Source organism: Xiphophorus hellerii, chromosome 4 (assembly GCF_003331165.1).
Source record: "Xiphophorus hellerii strain 12219 chromosome 4, Xiphophorus_hellerii-4.1, whole genome shotgun sequence".
Lineage (NCBI taxonomy): Eukaryota > Metazoa > Chordata > Actinopteri > Cyprinodontiformes > Poeciliidae > Xiphophorus > Xiphophorus hellerii.
In genome coordinates, this window is record NC_045675.1 from 14,334,216 (window position 1) to 14,354,001 (window position 19,786).

General features: G+C 37.6%; 1 protein-coding gene across 1 annotated transcript in view; it reads left to right on the plus strand.

Annotated features, from left to right (window-relative positions):
* The first annotated feature begins 3,073 nt into the window (after window positions 1-3,073).
* Window positions 3,074-19,786, plus strand: part of spon1a (spondin 1a) — a 52,845-nt gene continuing 36,132 nt past the window's right edge. Inside the window, exons 1-5 of the mRNA XM_032561199.1 lie at window positions 3,074-3,814; window positions 4,555-4,661; window positions 10,695-10,828; window positions 17,800-17,873; window positions 18,272-18,394. Coding sequence (XP_032417090.1) covers window positions 3,574-3,814; window positions 4,555-4,661; window positions 10,695-10,828; window positions 17,800-17,873; window positions 18,272-18,394 — 679 coding nt within the window. The 5' untranslated portion in view covers window positions 3,074-3,573. The remainder of the gene's footprint in view (window positions 3,815-4,554; window positions 4,662-10,694; window positions 10,829-17,799; window positions 17,874-18,271; window positions 18,395-19,786) is intronic.

Genomic DNA, 19,786 nt, shown 5'->3' on the forward strand with positions numbered 1-19,786 from the left:
AATGCAAGAAGCCAGAGTGGAAGTAAAAACGAACTCCTGCACTAGGATTTTTGATCTGTGCTGTGTGACGTTACAGAACATGGGACATTAACATCAAGACAATAATGTCTAGTTATTCATGTGCTGGGCTCTAGGCTCCCCAGAACACATTAGAATATTGTGTTAGATATTATATATACATTAGATATTAGAAATGTATGACTCTTATATTAATGAACAAAAACCTTCAAAGTTCACAACTTTCCAACAAAGTCAATCAAGTTTCTCTCTGTTTTTATTTTTAGTCAATATCTTTCAAATGCTCTCAATTCTTCTTCAAATTACGTGGACAAAAACATAGTAAATCCTCTCTAGTCTTCCTAGTTATATTCCTATTGCATGGTAAATATGGCCCTAATGACTCCACAGCAGGAGGCTTGGTTGTTTAATGAGCAGGCTCTTCTCCTCTATCGCGATCAAATGAGAACCTAATTTGATTTTCCCTCTTGACCTCTATTCCTCTCTGAAAACAAAGCCCAGGGGATTTATTAAAGGTTGATGCAGCAGTTGTGAATTTCACACGTGTGTGAAGACAGGAAGAATGATATGCCCTTGAAAACAGAAGGTATGTCAAACTTTTGCCAACGCCTACCTTCTTTAAATAACAATTGTAATTTGCAAGACTTTTGCAGTTATACAGAAACATGATGTAAATGCAAAATGCACAAATAGCTCAGATAAGCTTTTAAGGTAGACACATGTACCTTACAACCAAAGGTTTCTGAGGTGAATTTCTACAATCATTTCTGTAGTGACAAGTTCTTTAATTGCCAGTGTTGCTTTTCAAGCTGTGAAAACACTGGACTCTTTAGAGGTGCACATCAGTGAGGTGACTTCTCTGTGCTGTTTTCATCACAGAGAATAATTGCTTGAACAGGTATTTCTAAACATGCAGAGCATGCATCTTGGAGGCAGATTCGGGACATTCTCACAGGGATGAAAAAGGGGGATATGGCGTAGGACCCCGGGACTCATTCTTTGCCCTCTCTGGGTGTGTTGTTGTACTGCAGTTCTGTAAGCTCAGCCTGGTTGGTTCCAGGTGCTTTCTCCACGTCAAAAGCAAATGGTTTATAAAACGGTTCCAGGCTATTTTTGTTGAGTTTCAAAGTCAGCAAATGCCATGTGAACTCATTGTACATAATATGCACTTGGGAACACAGCAGGGCTGACTTGGCAATGACGAATGTTTCCTTGTTGAATCTGACTCTCCCATACGTGCAGCTTGTGCATTCTTGCCTTGAGCAATGAGCTGCGGTGCTGTTGCGTTATTGGGATATGTAGCATGATTGTTATACACTGGTGGGCCATATACAATAAAAACACAAAATTATAATGTGGGTCAAACACAATTGTATAAAGGGTCTCTTGCCTGCTACACTTGAAATTGACATCTCTTTAAAATCTAACATTGTAGATGCTACTATGGCTATATGGCTCTGCTTTTTAAACAACAGAGCTCAGAAGATCATCTTGGTCTGTCTCTTCAGCATCTGATGAAAAAACATTTCTAATCTGATCCTCAGAGTTCAGGACAAGTTGAGTGACCGTTTTGAGAATTGATAGACGTTAGCCCTAATTTTTCTACCATTATTACATTTAGGTCAGCTGAAGGAGAGAAACAGAATCCTGTCATGACGCTTTCTGGTGTTGGGCTCATTCATTAATCAGCCCAGTGGTAAATGCACAAGGTGGAACCACTCAAATTGTTGGTGTTAATTAGAAGGTTTTTCATTCCCTTTATGCTCCTCCTGACCTGCCTGCGGACTAAAATAAACTCGGAGGGTAGGGAAGGCGCAGGAAAATGTCAGATAGGAATAAATATTGCCATACCTACTAAGCAGGATGCAAAGTAACTGAGAAAGTTCTTCAGCACTTACAGTGTCTTGTTTGTTGTCTGCACTGCTACTCTAGTGATTGAAGAGCTAGTGTCTAACAGAAAGTATTTATTATTTATGTGCTTTAGACAAGGAAAAATTAAAATAGTAGAGGAAAAAGGCAGTAAGGAAAAGTGGATACTAAATAGAAGCCAACTACAGAATATTTCAAAAGTAATTTCTGATTTAAAAAAAAAGGTGTGGTTTTGTGTGTATATGCTATCCTGCAGGGGTTTAAATGAAGCCAAGCAGGTGATTTTAATGTTTGGACCATAAGGTAAAAGTTAGCTCTAACATGAATATTTTCAAACATTGTTTTCACCGAAAGCATAAAAAAATCATTGGTCACATTTTCAGGACCCATGGGTGCAACATTAACTTTTGTTTTAATGCACTCAGTCATTATAACATCTTTTCATCTACATGTAAAATGTCAATTTATTGGTTGCAGAAGAGTAAATGTCAGGAAATTACAAGTCTTGTGGGTTTCATCTGCAGATTTCTGCACAAAATGTCAAGTAAGGTGATCAAACAGTTTTGAAATTCTGTTGGACTAAATTATCTTTTCAGAAGCCTCTCTGGCTGCTTTCCAGGGATGAGATGCTACACTGTAAATAAATATTCCTAATTTAGAAGTAGAACACTGTGCCATTACAAAGGCTGAGGGGGTTTAACTAAAATTTGACTTTGTTGAGCTTAATATGAAGCTATTATGTTATTCCTTCATCAAAAACATACAAGGGATTGTGCTTTGATTCTTTCATGCATGTTTGAGGAGTCCACAAGTCTCCCAAGGGAACCATTCGGAGGTACCTAAAGACGTGCTTGGAGCTGTAGTCTTCCGTAGCTCAGAAAGCTACTCCCCCACAGCTTTTCCACACAGATCCATCAGATTAGTGGCAGCAGGAATCAGCAAACATCTGGTGGAACTGCACATCTGCTGAGCTTATTGTGAACTACCTTAGTTCCACGCTCCTAAGAATGGTTGTAAGCTTTAAAATGTAGTAGCAATGTTGTGATAACTTTCTTAAGGTCCAGTGTTGGAAAAGGAGCTGCTGAAAGCAGCTGCCCATTTAACTTTTATCTACAACTGAGACATTTGTCAACATTAGTAAAATAAGGTGGGAATGAGACAGGAAAGGAGGCAGCAAAGTTCGCTTAAACCTCCGTCCTCCTGCTGCCGGTTCAGAAGAGCCAATAAATGAAGACTTGTTTAGTCACTGAAAGCAGCAACCTAGAGTTTTTCTTTTCTATGGCTTTGTGAGTTCATGCTATCCTTCAGGGGATCAAGTGATACAGACTACCGTTCGCGTCAGTCAAACTCAGTGGATGTCTTGGCGCTCCTGTTGGTTGGTGAGAACCGCCGATAGGTTTGTAAGTGTCCGTGGCCGTAGAGACAGCCACGCAACGTTCATTACGCTCTGCCACTTGCCCGTGCCCCTGCTGTCCTGCTCAGTGTGCCGCTCATGTAGAGAGAGCGCACAGCGCATCCCAGCCAGTCCTCCTCCTCTTCGGGCTCATTCATATCAGGATGGATTTGCCCCGCTAAGAGCGCACAAGTCCACTTCAGCAGGTGGCAAGTTTGAGTGAGTACCAGAGCAGACCTGTACTCTATCTCAGACATTCATTTTTGTCTTCTCTTTAATTTCGGAGTCGTAAAATGAAGAAAATGATAGTAGCCCGACTATATCCACGGGCTGTCCTCCTGCTCTGCTTGATCTCTTCCGTCACCTGCAACACGTTCGCGTTCACCGAAGAGCCCTTCGACAGAGCCGTGAAGGCGGACAGCTACTGCAGTCGGGTTTTACGGGCTCAGAGCAATCGGAAGGAGACCAACAACGAGTTTCAACTCCAGGTTGAGGGGGAGCCTGAGCGGTACCAGCCGGGCAGCACATACAGAGGTGGGTGATCTACGGAGAACAACTCCGTCTGCAAAACTTGAAGTTCACTTGCGATTTAGTTCCAGTGCATAACAAGATGCTGTTTCACAAAGAAGTCGGCTCGAAACGGATACGGTTGCATCAACTTCGGTTGATTTCTTTTAAATTTGAGCACTCTTAATAGCTAGTAAAATGATGTCACTCTCCAAACTCCTGTTCTTATGACAGTGACTTTAACACAGCCCCAGATCTGACCTGTTCTGCTTGTTTTTTGTCTGCAGCCAAAGTGCACACTGCAAACATATGCCATCTGCTCTGTGACTGTTAGAGCCAAAGCCATTCTGAGGAACATATCATAAGTGATCATTTCTGTAGCTTTTAATTCTGAGAATACCTGAATTGTAAAAAATGCGTCATGTAAATCACCACCTACTATGAAAATTACTAAGTGTCCTTAATATATTTCTTGAAAGTGACATCTAAATGGATAAGAATCTTACCCCTGATTTAAAATACACAAAGATTTGTCATGAAGGCTTTGCATATCTGCCAGTCTGCTTGTAACAATCTTTTTTGTAATGTTGTTAACTTACCAAAATAAAGTAAATCTGAATCTCCAGATAATGGAAATGTGTTATTCTGTAGTCTTAGAAGATAGATTGTTGACTGAGCCCACCGTTTCTGTTTGGATTCAAGACTGTCGTTTACCCCAATTCTCTGTAAATTGATGGTTGCTGTTACTCTTGTTTTTTCTCATCAAGTGAGTCTGACTGCAACCAGCCCGTCTTACTTTAGAGGATTTACCCTCATTGCCCTGAAGGATGGTGCAGAAGGAGACAAGGATGAAGACTACGCTGGGAATTTCCAGGTATGGGATAAGCTGAAAATAAAGACGTTGATAGACAGTACTCAAAAAAAAAAAAGAAAAAAGAAACTATTTAAAAATATATTGCACAACTAAAGGATGATACTGTATTCTGTGGAAGATATATGTGTAATATATTACATTTACTGTCAGTGGCTGAAAATGCTACCCACATGTTGGAACTGAAAATTGCACCATCTTTCATTTGCGCTCCAAAGCAAGCACTGTGTTTGACTTCAGTTGTCTTGCTTTTAAATGGTTTGATCTGGATGGTTCCACCTCACATGTTGCAACAGGCTAGATTTAGAATATGAGAAGAGCCAACCGTCAGCTGGCTCTTCTCATATGCCAGGTCTGTTGGCCTTGACGCGTGTAAAGTCTAATAAATCTTTTTTTTTTTTTTTTTCATATGTGATGATGTATTGGGTGTAGTGTACAATTAGAACTGTCCACAGTATAATTAGAGTTTTATGAAACCAGGTTCAGCCTGAGTAATAAATGGAAGAGGCAGGGATCAGAGCGAGGCCAGAAGTTCAAAAAGAAGAAAAAAATTAGAAGAGAACTGGTGCTGCCACCGTATGCTAATGTGTTGCTGGACAAATGCGTGGGGCTTTTGTAATTATAATGCAGTGCAAGATGTGGTGTGTGGTCTAGAAAATATCTTCTTGCTGCCTGTGTATAATTATGTGAGAGATAAAATTGCTAAGGTAGTCGATTTCATTTCAAATATAAGCTTATTTGACTAGAGCGCTCATCTCCAACATTAAAATTTGATAACTGACAGATCAGCTTGACAAAAATGACTTGTTCCTCGAATTTATTACACTGACCCAGTGTTGCAATACCGATCAAGGTTTTGGAGTGGTTGTCCATCTGTCAGGTGGTTGGTAAATCAACCCTTAGAACCTCCTGATTCTAGCTTGATCATTAGGTAGACAAAAAAATTCATATAAAGATGTTATTTTCTAGGGTTTGATGAGAATTGAATCAATATTTTAGGCTGCATCATTCTAAAAGTGACAGAATTACTAGACATACAGCAAAAAAAAAAAAAAAATTACAATCTAGTAGACCTCTACATAGAACGTTAATTTATTTTTTAGGGCTGTACAATATCAGAAAAATGCAATTGCACTGTTATTGATTAACATTGTAATTATGGTGCTGGTTGTGATTAACCGCTGCTGTAAGCTTCAGCATCTCAGTCACTTTAATCTCAGTTTATGAAATAATGTTGTGAAAGTCCATACAATTAGCTTATTATGTTGTTGAATTCTAGGGTGTGAATATGTTGCATTTAAAAACATATACAATAAACTAGCAAAGAATGCATTTGTGGTTGTAATGTTGTTGGCATTGCAATGGGACCTGAGATTTTATTATTGTGCAGATAAATCAGTTTTTAAATGGATACAAAACAATTGTTTTTATCAGTGGAGAAATGGAGAAATCACATGTTGAAGCTTGTGGGCCTTTGAGATTTTTAGCTGCTATCCTTTTAAAAAGAACCTGCAGTATAATTCATGTGGAAATTTGCACAGCAGTCCCCCAGTGGCTGTAGTAAAACTCACTGCTGTGCTGTGGCTTCTGTGAACTTTGACTTAAAGGAGAGGAGTATTTTATTTTTATGTACACATCATTTCTCATTATTCAGTGCTAATGTTAGAAAATCTAGTTATTATTACTATTTGCAACAGATTTCGTGCTGTTTATATGTGGTGGCAGTTTTCAGTGTACATCCTCCTAACCTTATGTCAGAAACATCAGGTTAAAAATGAGTAGATTTCTCTGATGAAACAGTCATACTGCTGCACACATGTTTGAGTGTGGAGTGTTGAGAAGGTGAGATGAAATAAGCAGATGTGTGGCCAAAGCTTTTTAGATGCAAGTATAAAAAGATATTGCTGGGACCTGCTTTTGATTATACTCCTGCCAGGATTTTAGAAGCTACGGCCCTCTTTCAAAGTAACCTGTCTTTTTTTCTGTCACTGGACAGAAAATATTTTATTTATTTTATTTCAAAAATAAAATAAAAAAAACATATCTCTCTATCAACTGGCCAATCAGTCTTTCATGTTTGACGTCCTTTATTCCATACGAAAAAAACAAAACAAAACACAAATTCATTATTTTCAAAAGAAGTTGAGTTGACTGGGGTTTAGTTGTGGAAAGAAAGGAACGAAGAGAGATGCTTCAACAGAAGACGTCAAGGTTTATTTAACATACAGCTCATTTGAAATCTGCTGGTGTGCCCGATCCCAGCCATCTCTGAACAGCTCCTGACTTGATGAAAAGCACTTTTATTGAGCTCTCTGGGGAGGTCAGCTGCCACTGTGTGTGTCTGTGTGGTTTTTGGCAAGACTGTAAAGCAGCACGGAATGTTGGCGATGTCTGGTGAGACATTACTTCTCAGCAGGCTGACAAAATTGGACAAGGAAAGGAAAATTGTTTTGTGACTGCATAAAAGGATGACATAATTGACATGATCTGGCTTTAGAAGATTTGCCTCTTGGGTTGAAAGTCTGCTTTTTGCTTCACCATATTTGGTTTTTCGTATTGGGTTTGATAGTTTTGCTAAGGCTTGACCAGCAAAACTAAGAAGATTCTAAAACAGAGTAATAATAATAAAAGAGTCATGGGTCATTTTACAGCAAATTAGTTGGGTCTTTGTAAAAATACTGTTCAATACTTTTCCATAAGACTCTGCTGGTTTTAACATATGTTGTGGCTCTACCAGACTGGTTGAGGATGCCTCTTTGAAACCATGGGAACATACACAGAAGTGGGGGTGTAATCTGTTAGACCCAGACAGGCTAAATACACAGAAAATGCATGGACACACACACTCACACAGCTCACAGACTGCTAAACTTACTCTTCCTTTGACTTATTCTAACACACACAGACACACACCCACCAACTTTTGAAGGGAACTCGTTCATAACCTGGCATGACAAAAGAAATTCTCTGCTGACAGCTTTATGGAGTGAGAAAGTTCCTCATCTCTACTGCCCTGATGTCTCGTCCTATCAAACACATATTTGGTTTCTGGGGAGTGAATATTAGCTCACTGGCACAGCTTATGTAGTTTTGTGTGCCGTTAAAATCAGCAAGAAATTCAACACATAAAGCGGTTGCATTAGAAGAGAGACCATCATGTATTTTGAAGCTTATCTGCCTTGGCTGGGTGGCGTTTTTCTGCCATTGGCTTTCAGCCCTCACGCAAATAAAAAGCAAACAAACAAAAAAAGATAACAATCCATTTTTTTCAGGGGATCATGGAAACCCTTGTTATGATGCAATTTTAGATGATGCACTTTTTTGACCTGGTAAGGAAAGCTGATGCAAATCTAATGGTACTATGACTACAAGCTGTACTGAGTGACCTCATGAAGTTGCTTATGCGATGACTAAAAGTAAAGTTTTCAAAATGGTTCCTGGACTCAAAGATTGATATATGGTGAGCAGCTCATTCATCCTGGCATGACTTAGATGGAGTTCTTGGCCATCTGCAGCATCAGAAGCACTTTGAAGAGGTTTTCAAGCATCTGCCTTGAAAACCTTTTAGATATCTTCTTTATATTTTACTCAGAAGATAAAACTGACAGTATATGTGTTGGCTGCCTTGAAATACCTCACTATCCTGGGGCTGAACAAAAGCAAATGACTTAAGACTAGGGTAATGATAGGGATGAACAATATGTAGATTTTAAACTGTGAAGGATTAGATCATTTAGCATAGAAAACTGGTCTGTTTAATCCATTTCTATGTTTTATATCAAATTTAACAAGTTTTTAGTCTTATCTGTGTTTTCTTAGTCCATTAGCAGTCTTGCTTGTTAAACAAAGCTGCTGCTGAGGATGCAAGTCATTTTGCCCCTTTGCTGTGTCTCACCTTTGTCATTTTGTTTTTTTTATGTTGTATGTTATTCATGGTATGTTTGGTACCGACCACCTGTCGGTAAATACCTGCCATATCAGTGACTATGTTGACTCGCGCCTAATTTTTTGTATGACCATCTTGGTTTGACTTTTAAAAGCATGGGCTCCATTTTTCTTGTTCAGCCAGGAATCATTACAATCTAAGAGCACATTTGTAAGTGTGAAGTTCTAATATACCAGAAAGGAAAAAAAAAAAGGTTTTATTTCCTGCCAACTGCAAAAGAAATTGGCCTCTTGGGTCAATGACATTTATTTTTATTTGACTTGTATCTTTTGGCACCAAAATAAAAATGAACAATTATTCTAGTAAATAGCATTGCCTTAGTTTTAGTGAAAAATGTATCTAATAATCTTGCAAGTTCTCCAAGTCAGGGTAGAAGAAAAGCCTCAAACTCAATATTGTTCAATGCATAAGGAAGGAGTGGATATTTGGAAAATATGGATCCATTACAAAGACGTGCTTTTAATAGAAAAGCGCTTTCTATTAAATATTAGCCAAATTAATAAATTTTTTACATTGTTTTTTTACATTAATGCATGTCTGTCTTGATTGCAATGTAAACATTGCTCCCAATAAATATAGTATGTAACTGAAAAGAAAGAGAATTGTTTCATTTTCATGTCTTTCATGAAGTACAAAACATAATGTGAATTCATAGCCTATGGCAATGTAGGGTAAACTGGACGGCATGCATTGAGAGATTTGACATGACCTTTCATATATACTCCCAACTGACTTATACAAGGATAGAGGAGGTTTACATTTGCTATCGCTAAAGTATGCCTATAGCCTTGGCATCTGTTTCTGAAATTTATGCAAATATACTCCAAAAGGGAGTGGTATGGTGTCATAGATGATGATTGCATTGTAATGAGTAGATCACTGCACATAGTTTGTGGGTTTTCAGGTATCTAATTGATAGTATCTGTGAAATTACTCAGTTCAGGGTCAATCAATAAATCAGCACAGGGTCAAGAGCACAGCAGCATAATTAATACACATGAGGAGTAAAGGCAGGGAAAGTATTCTGATCACATAGAGCAGCTGCCATAGCACAACATTTTGACTACCTTTGTGCTAGCTTTGACGAAATGATTTCAGTACATGCAATGTAGACAACACAGTTTAGGGATGTAAGGGGTAATCCACTTTGACCATTAGCAATAATTAAAGTTTCAGAAGATGACCATAAAGCTCTATAAAAGGAAAATTCCCAAGTCTTCAACAGATGGAGAAGTAAAATGAGAGGAAAACAGGATGGCTAAATCTGAGTAGTGTTGTTGAAAACACAAGATTTTCCATGCTATTACATTGATGAAACACTAGTAGAAACTGGTGAAAATGCAAGTCTGACCAGTTGAGACTCTCTCATTTCTCACAACACTTAAACGTAAACATATTTTGGCCTTCCATGTTTATGACAGTAAGACAGAAAATATGCGAACTATTATCTGACATATGACAAGTACAAAGTTGGCCTAATTAACCCTTCTCATCTCCTCAATAATCTGTGCAGAAGGTCCATGAGGAGGTGATTGGCTGACCAGGTGAGATGAAGAGAGTCCTCCAGTTTGAATTTACACCACATAACACATTAAAGGTCTTTTGCTGTATCAACCTTCCAGACCACTCAATTCCTTTGGTTCAGGTCTACTCTGTTTGGGAACAAACGTCTTGAAAACTGCAAAAATGCTGAAAAAAATGAGTTCCTTCAAATGTATTTGTTTAGTTGTCATTGTTTATTAATAACTCAAACATTATATATTGTAGTCTGTTCTTCAACTTTTCAAGGCTTTCCTTTATTTTGCCATGGCAATGATGTTTTATTTTTTTGTAACTTCATTTTATTTTTAATCATTTAAAACACTCATTTGCCCTGTTGCTGAAATATGCTATACTAAACAAAAATTCCCAATGTTTTAGAACGTTATTTGATCAGATTGCCATATTATTTTCCCTTTCCTGCAGCAAATGCTTTTGTCAGAAGGTTTTTGTCTGACTAGTGGCCAAATCCACTGACATGATGTTGTTGAATTCTTGTCTGAGTGTATTTGTGTTGATCGCTGATTTATTTGTGTTTGGTTGTGTTGCAGATAATTGACGAGGAAGAAACACAGTTCATGACCAATTGCCCCCCTGCAGTGACAGAGAGCACTCCTCGTAGGCGGAGCAATATCCAGGTGTTTTGGACTGCGCCCCCTAGTGGCACCGGCTGTGTTCTTCTAAAGTATGTATACAGCAGGGGATGTTGAGCTTGTCTAGCAGAGGCAAGTCCTCAGCTCCAATACTTACAGACACATTGCACTCTAGAGGCGCTTTTCCACTAGAACACCTCTTACCGGTATGGACCCGGTCCACCCTGGCCAGATTCATTTTCCATTAGCAGATCTGGTGAGGCTCTGCCTGGCGGTTCTCAGATTTTTGTGCCTGCTTCAGGGGTAGTACTAGCCTCACCGAGCCAGGTATGGCACCATAGTGATTTGATTGACAGTTGACCACATTCCCTCATTGGCTAGAGATTACCTCTGGCAAACTCCATACAACATTATAGTTTGGAGCTTGGACTGTGGACATGCCGTCTGCTATTAGAGAGCTGCTTAGTACAGAGGAGAATAATTATGTGTTTAATAGTGACCAGCGCCAGGAGCACATGCTTTAAGTTTTGGTGCAGAATGACCATAATTTAGCAGACCTGCTATCAGCTTGTCTTTCAGAAGAACGGACAGCAATAAAAAAAGAGAGAAACGATGCAGCTATGGTCAGAGTTCTGTCAGAGCTGCAGTTTTGTGCCAACAGTGTGAAACATCGGAACTACATATTAACTTGTAATGTGAATTTTAATTTTTCTTTAGATTTGCAAAAATATATATAAAGTTCATCGATTTACATCTTTTGACTGCATTACCTAAATTCAAAAAGTTAAAGTTAAAGTGCCAGAATGTAATTATATTAATATATGTACAGTGAAATAATCAGCTGATCTGAGTCTTTGTCATTATCTTTGGGTCAACAATGAATTTCTATGAGGCCAGATGAAATATCTGGGTTTATTTGAATGCATCAGAACCAGAACTTCGAGGTTCTCCATCGCTGAGTGTCGCTGCAAACATCAGCGGCGAGTTAACCACAGCCACTGTGCGTTCAGGTTGAGGCTGTGTCTAGTTTCACCATATTGTGTTGTGCATGGCTTACCACCCAGGGCTTCATGAACTTGAGGGGAGTTCCTTTTTGTGAGGGACGTCATTGCCCACTAAAGTGGATCTTTTGTTGTTTTTCTCTTTGTAAGTTCACTCAGTGGACAGGTTAAACGTGGAGTAAGTAGTGTAAAAAATAATAAACATCAGGTTGTTAATGGCATTGAAGCTGATACCTAAAGGCTGTTAAGACTTTTCCTGTGGGAATCTGGGTTGCTTTCGATATTATTTTTCTCAAATTTTTGACTTTTTGGCGAATCAAAATTTAACTGAATTATTCTACACTGGACAGATATAACTGAAATCACAATTATGTCGTACCAAGGATTTTCTTTGTGAAAGCAGGAAAAATGCCTCTCTTGCATTACTGGCATTAGGAGCAGATAATTAAATAAACAACAAGAACAAATACATTATAATAACTAAAGCTCCTGAAATTTCAGAATAACTCCAAGCTATTTAACAAAAAGTATTTTCAGAAAAAGGTACATAGACATAAAAAATATATAAAAAAAAAACATTTAACTCTAAAGGATCATAACTGTAAAAGATAAAAAAAACAGCATATATAAAACTCTGTCAACCAAATGGACATGTTTTGAGTGATAATGGTATGGGCAGCAGAAGAGAAATGCTGTCCCAGTGCTGCATGCATTGAAGTTATCAAAAATGTTATAATTTCAGCTTTCAGGTTTTGTGGAGGAAATGAAAATATGCATTCTCATAACAATTGTACACTCTAAAATCTTTCTCATGATTAAATAAAAATAGTTTTTAGAGGTAAAATAAAATCTGCTAAATATTGCTAAACTTCTGGCCTTTAGTTCTTTAGTTTTTTTTTTATCACTTTTGATCCTGTTTTAATCGGACACCTCCCAATGCAAAACGCATAAAAATGCTAACTTTTCAATCAAAAGTTAATTTCTTTGGCAAAATTAACTAATTGCCATTTTTCATTGCAAAACTGAGTGCCATAAAATAATTTGGAAGCTTTAAACCTTCATGGGCTTGGTTGCTTAAAGCTGGATGACAGAAATCCTGTTTTTTTTTGTTTTTTTTCCCTTTGGTTTCTGATGCAAAACTAATGCAGGTGGTGGAAAGATAGCGTGGGATCTCAAAGACTGAGATCAATGCGTTATTTAAGTGCTAATGCATACTGTTTTTCTGTTATGCTGTCTGATGATACAAAGGAACAATAAAAATGTTGCACTTTTACTAATGCATACTATGATTTGAATGTTGTGGTATGACAAGTTTTCTTTGTTCTCTGTGTTTTTTTCTTTCTCCCTATAAATAACCTCTGAGTTTTTCCTCGGTTTGCTTGCTGCTCTTTTTTCCTGTCCTCTTACTTTATTTTTCATGCACACCCCTTTTTGCTGTGGTGTTCACCTCATTTACACAGAGACCAGTGGGGAGATGGCAATGGATTCAGTAAAATGCAAGGACAGAGGGGAAAATGGTTCAGAAGTGTGACACTGCATTCAGCTCATGAAGAGCTTCAGCTTTAATACGAGTGCAGAGAGAAATGGGGACAGAGACACAGAGAAGCCTCTGCTTTAAAAAGAGTTTGCCTGAATCATAATTACAGGCTGGCAGTAATTATTTGTCTCATCGCTTACCTGCAAGACAATTATGATGATAGTAAAGTTTTCCAAGGACTCTGCATTGCAACAGCTCAAAAATCTCAGTAGTGACATTGATTAGAAAAGTCCATCTTCTGTGTTTGTAAAGTGAAGGATGTTTTTAAATAAAACTGGGTATTTCAGACTCATAAATACAGTACAGCATATATCTGACTAAAGCAGTCAGCTGTATAGAAACACCTTACAATCAACATATACACAAAAATCGAAAGAAAAAGTGACTTGAGATTAGTAAAAGGACATAAGACTCATGTAAATGTTTGTTTTTAATTTTACTTCACATATCTCAAGCACTTTGTCAATGCCAGTCAGGGTGCCTGTCTCTAGAATATTATTGGTTATCAACAGAAGACCTGCACTGAAAATTGCAAATGTCTACACAATGAGTAGGTTTGTGTGTTTCTAAAAGCTTCCCTGACTGACATGTTGTACCCTAAACTTTGCTGTTTGACAGTATAATTATTGCTGTTATTGCGCTTTCAGATGGAAAAACACGAGCCTTGTGGTATGACTTTGTCCATGATGATAGGGCCAGGCCTGGGTGCACATTCTACATCATAAACTCAGAGAATAGACGTTAAAAGTTTCAAATCTATTTTAAGATCTCTGATGTGTTGCAGTAAGGTGGGGCAAGCCTTTCTTCATCATGTGTCAGCTATACCATCATCTTTAGCTCTACAATGTTATAGATATTGACTTATACGGACACTTCTTCAATTTTTCTGTTACAGTTGTCTGGGTATTTTGACACTTTATTAGTGTTGTTCTGTTCTTGATAAGGCATAAAACAAAGGGTTCAGTCACAGTTTAACAGAAATGTTAGACAAGGCGCTGGTCTTTTTGGCTAAACAGTTTGGGTCAGAACAGTAGAAACGCCAGCTGGCAGAGAGCATGTCCACAGTAAGATGTTTAAACATAGCTTAAAACTGCCAAAGAGGGATGAAACAAATGCCAGTGCTAAAATTAAAAAGATATTGAGAAATCATATTTTTGTAACTGTCTAAAAACTGACATTAAATTTCAAGATTTTTTTATTTTTTTCAATCTTTATGTTTTATTTTCTAAATAACAAAACAGTGCATGCAGATACACATTTTTAAAAGTGTTTCTCTAATGGGAAAGATCACACCATCCATAAAATATAAAACAGATTAAGAGTAATCACAGTTGTCAACATGTGTGTGAATATGTTGCATTTGTCATCCTGTGCACTTAAACATAGTACATAATATGTACTAATGCAAGATCAGATAGCCTTTGGTAAGAAATGAGCTCCTTTTTAAGCTTCATGTCTTTTTCCTTGCAAACAGCTTGTTTGCTTCTAAAATGTTTCTTTCTTTTCAGTTGGTTTCTTATCCTGTTTGAGTGACAGTAATCATCATACTCATAGTAACCTGGAAATATTAATGGTGCAAAGCTGGCCATCTATATAAGGAAGTGTAATTGGACTAAGAGAAAATATTTCCATTGTACAGTTAGACCTATGCCAGCTATGCAAAATGATGAGTGTTCTGTTTACATGAGGATTTTTTGACCAGAACTTTTGTAGGTTCCCAGAACAGATGTTGGTTAGTTATCGCAGAAAGTGTCTTTGAAAGTCACACTTAAAGTCCTATCCTTTTTGGGCTTTTTATGTTTTAAAAATAACACTTCTGGGGTGCATAAGTTGCAGTTTCAATATCTTTCAATTCCCTTCAGTTTTAAAATATTTTTTGAGTTTTTCAATTTTACCAACAGCAGGCTTCAAAAGTTGGTATAAAATGTGTTTGTGTGAGAGGGAAAGGAAACTGCAAGTGTTCAAGGTGAAGAGACTAGATATCTCTGGACATGATTCACAGTCAAAAATATTGTTTCTTTTTTTATGAGAAGGAAACTTGATATATTTGGCTAGTGTGCATTTCTGCAAACTGAAGAAACCTTTTCAGCATTTTTGTTGCTAGAGATATCAATTAGAACATGACATAGAACTTTTGGACATGACATAATCCACTGTTAGTTGACTCAAGTGCTCTAAAGCTACCCGCCCTGTTATTATCAGTTCTCAATTTTTATGCTTTTCTTCAACATGTCAATGTGTTTTAGCAGCTAAAAACATGGTTTGAGTTGAGACAGGCTACCAATACCAAATGCAGAGACAACATTTTAAGGCAATGACAATGTCCTCACAATAAAACAAACTTGTGGGATGAACAGCATTTCTCAAGGTGCTTAATAGGGTTTTTGTTTTGGTACGCTATAAAATCAAGCAGATCTAATTAAGAGCATAAAGAGCAAATTCAGCTAGTCAAGTCAAGAGGTGCTAAATCCCCGTGGTTAATTATCTCTTTGTTGCTTCACACGACCAGAATGAAGCACATTGCTGTCACCATTAAAAGTTCTTTTATATTTCCATTTGTAGGTGAGAAGCAATTTATTTGTAATTTTCTTCTCTAGAATGGATGTTTGTGTGATGCACTTTAATAGGCATTCTGAGTGCATCATTGATTACACGAGTTCTATAATACAACATACAGTTGTCGTAGTCTGTTTATTGTAATAAAAATTACATGATAATCAAAAGGACATATAAATTGAAATTGAATGTGTTCTTACGCCCAAAATACTTATTTCATTCAACTTAACTGAGCTAACAAAATAATTCCATTTTGTTCCCCTGGGTTGTTGTAAAAGATGAAAGAGCTAAGAGAATAATTTGATTGAAGGTTATATTTAGAGGAGATACAACAAAACAAGTTCTTATACACAAATTTGACGACCTTTATCTTGCTTTTTTATCTTCTCTTACTCATTTTTAGTCTATTTTTTCTCTGGAACAAGACCCAACACCACTTGCACACACACACCCACACGCAAATCAGTACTCTTTCGGGATGATTGCAATCGGTGGTAGTGTGGATCCAAAAAAAGTGAGATAGAATTTAAATTGGATGTTAAATAAGCATTACTCTTCCTGATTGTCTGACCAGCCAAGGAAAGTGGGCACGCGGTGAGGAAGAGCTTTCTCCTCCTCCTTCTCATGGAGATATGAGAAATTGGAGTGAGATTGAATTAAAGCGTGAACAATTAGAGATGTGGTGCGGGTGATGCTTACCTTTAACCATTTCATCCAGAGTGTGAGAGGCCATCCTAACCATAAACTGCATATAGAAACATGCGGCAATACTATATTTTATAGTAGCGCAGTTGAGGCGGACTGGTGACATATATGGGTAAATATAGATTTATTTTTCATATATTATTTAAAATGAGAGTTTTGTAACATATGAAAAATGTATTTTATTTATGTTGTTTGAATGGGAAACATGCAGTAGATAGATAGATAGATAGATAGATAGATAGATAGATAGATAGATAGATAGATAGATAGATAGATAGATAGATAGATAGATAGATAGATAGATAGATAGATAGATAGCTATATGCTCTACACGCCGTGGCACAGTTCAACTTCGTCTCCACGAAGAACGATTCCAGCTGGACTCAGCCCATCTGGCTCCCATGGTACCATCATCAGTTCCACCTTGTCAGGGTTTATCCCCATGGAAACTTTCCTGCAGCCAAGACTGGCGTTTGTAAAGAATTCAGGTCTCCGGAGGCTTATTTTCTGTTGTTATTTTCTCAAGTCCTATGGCCTCTGGGAATTTCTTTTGACCAATTTACATGTCAAGAGCCCTCTTAAACCTGCGTTCCCCACCACAGAGTGCAACAAGATTCGGAGACAGCTCAATTTGGGAAACCTCCCCTTTGCCAGGCCTCTTTTTTTTAGGAGCATTGCTTTTGCCCTCTCATTCGTCTCATTCCAACTCCCGGCACACAATATAATGCATTCTTTCTTTTTTAAGCTCAATCTTACATTTACTCTTGTTCCTTATTTTGTTATCATCTGAATTTTCATACTTTTACTTTCATTTTTTGTGTTTTTACTAACATGCAAGTTGTGTTATATTGAATTTTAATCTATTTTGTTTCTATTTTGAAACAAAATAGAAACCAAACCCTACCCACATCTGTCACTCTGTCCCAGTTTTCTGGCTCTGTCCAAAAAGCGGCTGTCAGCGGCTTATCTTTGCCTATGCAGTGCATTTATTTTTAAGTCAACTTATTTACATTTCATCTGAATTTTCATACTTTTACTTTCACTTTTTGTGTTTTTACTAACATGCAAGCTGTGTTATATTGAACTTAATGTAAGGCTTCCACCTTACCAGCAATTTTATCATAATTATATACACAGCAAAGAAAAAGAAAGGTGTATGCAGTAGGAAAAGTCAACTTATTTACTCTGCTAGAAGAGGATTTTAATGTTGGAGCTACCTTAACAATATTTTGTATCACTTCCTTCTTCTTGTGATTGCTTTTAGGGCAAGCATTGTACAGAAGAGAATCATCTATTTTCAGGATGAAGGTGCATTGACGAAGCGAATGTGTGAGAAAGGTAAGCTTAATTTACTGGCATGGAATAAATGTTTACTAAACATTTAGTTTCCTTTTTATTACCATACTGGCAGTGATCTTTCCCCACTGTGCTATTTATGTGTGTATTTTCTTTCTGTTTTAATTTAATTGCAGGGGATTTCTTGTTTGCTGTTTTAAATACTATAATGAATAGCTACATAATTCTCCTGGCTTTGCATGGTATTGGTTGCCATGCAGCAGCACCTCAAAAAGAACTGTACAGTACAATTTATGCTATTTCCACTTTCCTCTTCTCCTTCTCTTGCTTCCTACTCTTTTAACCACTCATCTTCTGGATGGTGGGCATCATTGTCTTCTCTTTATAGTTATGAGCGATATCTATATCTCATTGTCCTCTGCTTTGTCATTTCTGAACAGAATCCTTGTATGGAGATAGCACAGATAAGCCTTTACTTGATTGCTGTGCTTGTGGAACAGCAAAGTACAGAGTCACCTTCCATGGGAACTGGTCAGAGAAGATTCACCCCAAAGACTTTCCTCGTAAGAACAATTTTACTTCTGGTATTTTAATATAATCTAAAATTGAAGAAAATAAGTAGCTAATCTGTTTTTATTAACATTTGAAAAAATATTTAGATCCTTCTTTACATTCAGGGGAAAAATCGTTATGTGCATGGCAACAATTAAACTCTAATTATAACTACTGACCAGCATCTTTCCACTGGTATTTTGACCATTTGTTGTTGTTGATGATTTTCAAGTGGTTTGAGATTAGAAGGCTCTCCGACCTAGCGACCATCGTTAGCTCCCTAAAAAGATTTTCTATCTGTTTTGAGGACTCTGGCTGAATCACTCCAAAACATTAATATTGTAGTTAGAAGAAAAATGTTGTTAAAATCACCCTCTGCTGGTGAAGTGTGCAGCAGGGCGCAACAAAGAGTCATATAAGTCAGAGCTGCTGGTGTACAAAAACATCTATTTAAAATAAGAACAAGAAACGCGTAGCCTGGCGGCGGAACAGGTAAAACCTGGCAGCCCGTCAGTACAAGTGGGGAAACCCTGCAATTATCTAAGCTAGTAAGAAATGTATTCTGATAAAAAGCTGCACAGGATAAAAAGCTGCACAGGATTAGCTCTTATTTAATGTTGTTTTGTTGCTACTAATTGGCATACATTGGAGCTATTACAGTGTCAGTTGTCAATCTGTGTTGTACCAAACAATAAAAAGATGGTAGCCTTTTTTCCAAACTTGTTTTATTACTGAGCTTATCTTAACAAATCTGGATAATGATTCTGTGGAAACCAAAACCACACAAGAAAGGATTTTGATGGTTAAACCATGTAACTTAGACTTTGCACATCCCTTTCAATAATGATATGGGTGGCAGGCTATTGCTACCTAGTTGGGTGTGATGCGCATATAACCTTCAGCCAAACTATCAGGATGTGAATAGACCTTCGGCTTACAATGCCTCTCCTGTCTAAATCTGCCTCTCCCCCAGTCAGATCAATATACTGATTACAGTGGAATGAGATAAACCCTGGAATTGAAGAAAGCCCTAATTCACTATCCTAGGCAGGAAGTAGCTGGTGTATGATCCACTCTCTCACACGTGTAGGCGTGCACTCACACAATTCATAGATGGATCAACTTAGAGGAGGAGAGGGCAAGCTGTGTGGCTGCTGTTTCATCCTGACTCTTGGGGCTCTACAGATTGATTTCTCCTTGCACAAAGTCATTTCCTTGGTAAATAGTTATTATAACACTGCACATATTGCACTGGACAGTGTTATTCAGTGGTACCAAACACAGACTCATGGCCATTGTGGCGCCTTTTCTTTCCCAACTCCTGACCTTGAATTAGCATTTTTTGTTGCAAGAGGAGTTTTTTTCTCTCTCTTGTCAAGTCAGCAGTCTTCCCCATGATTATG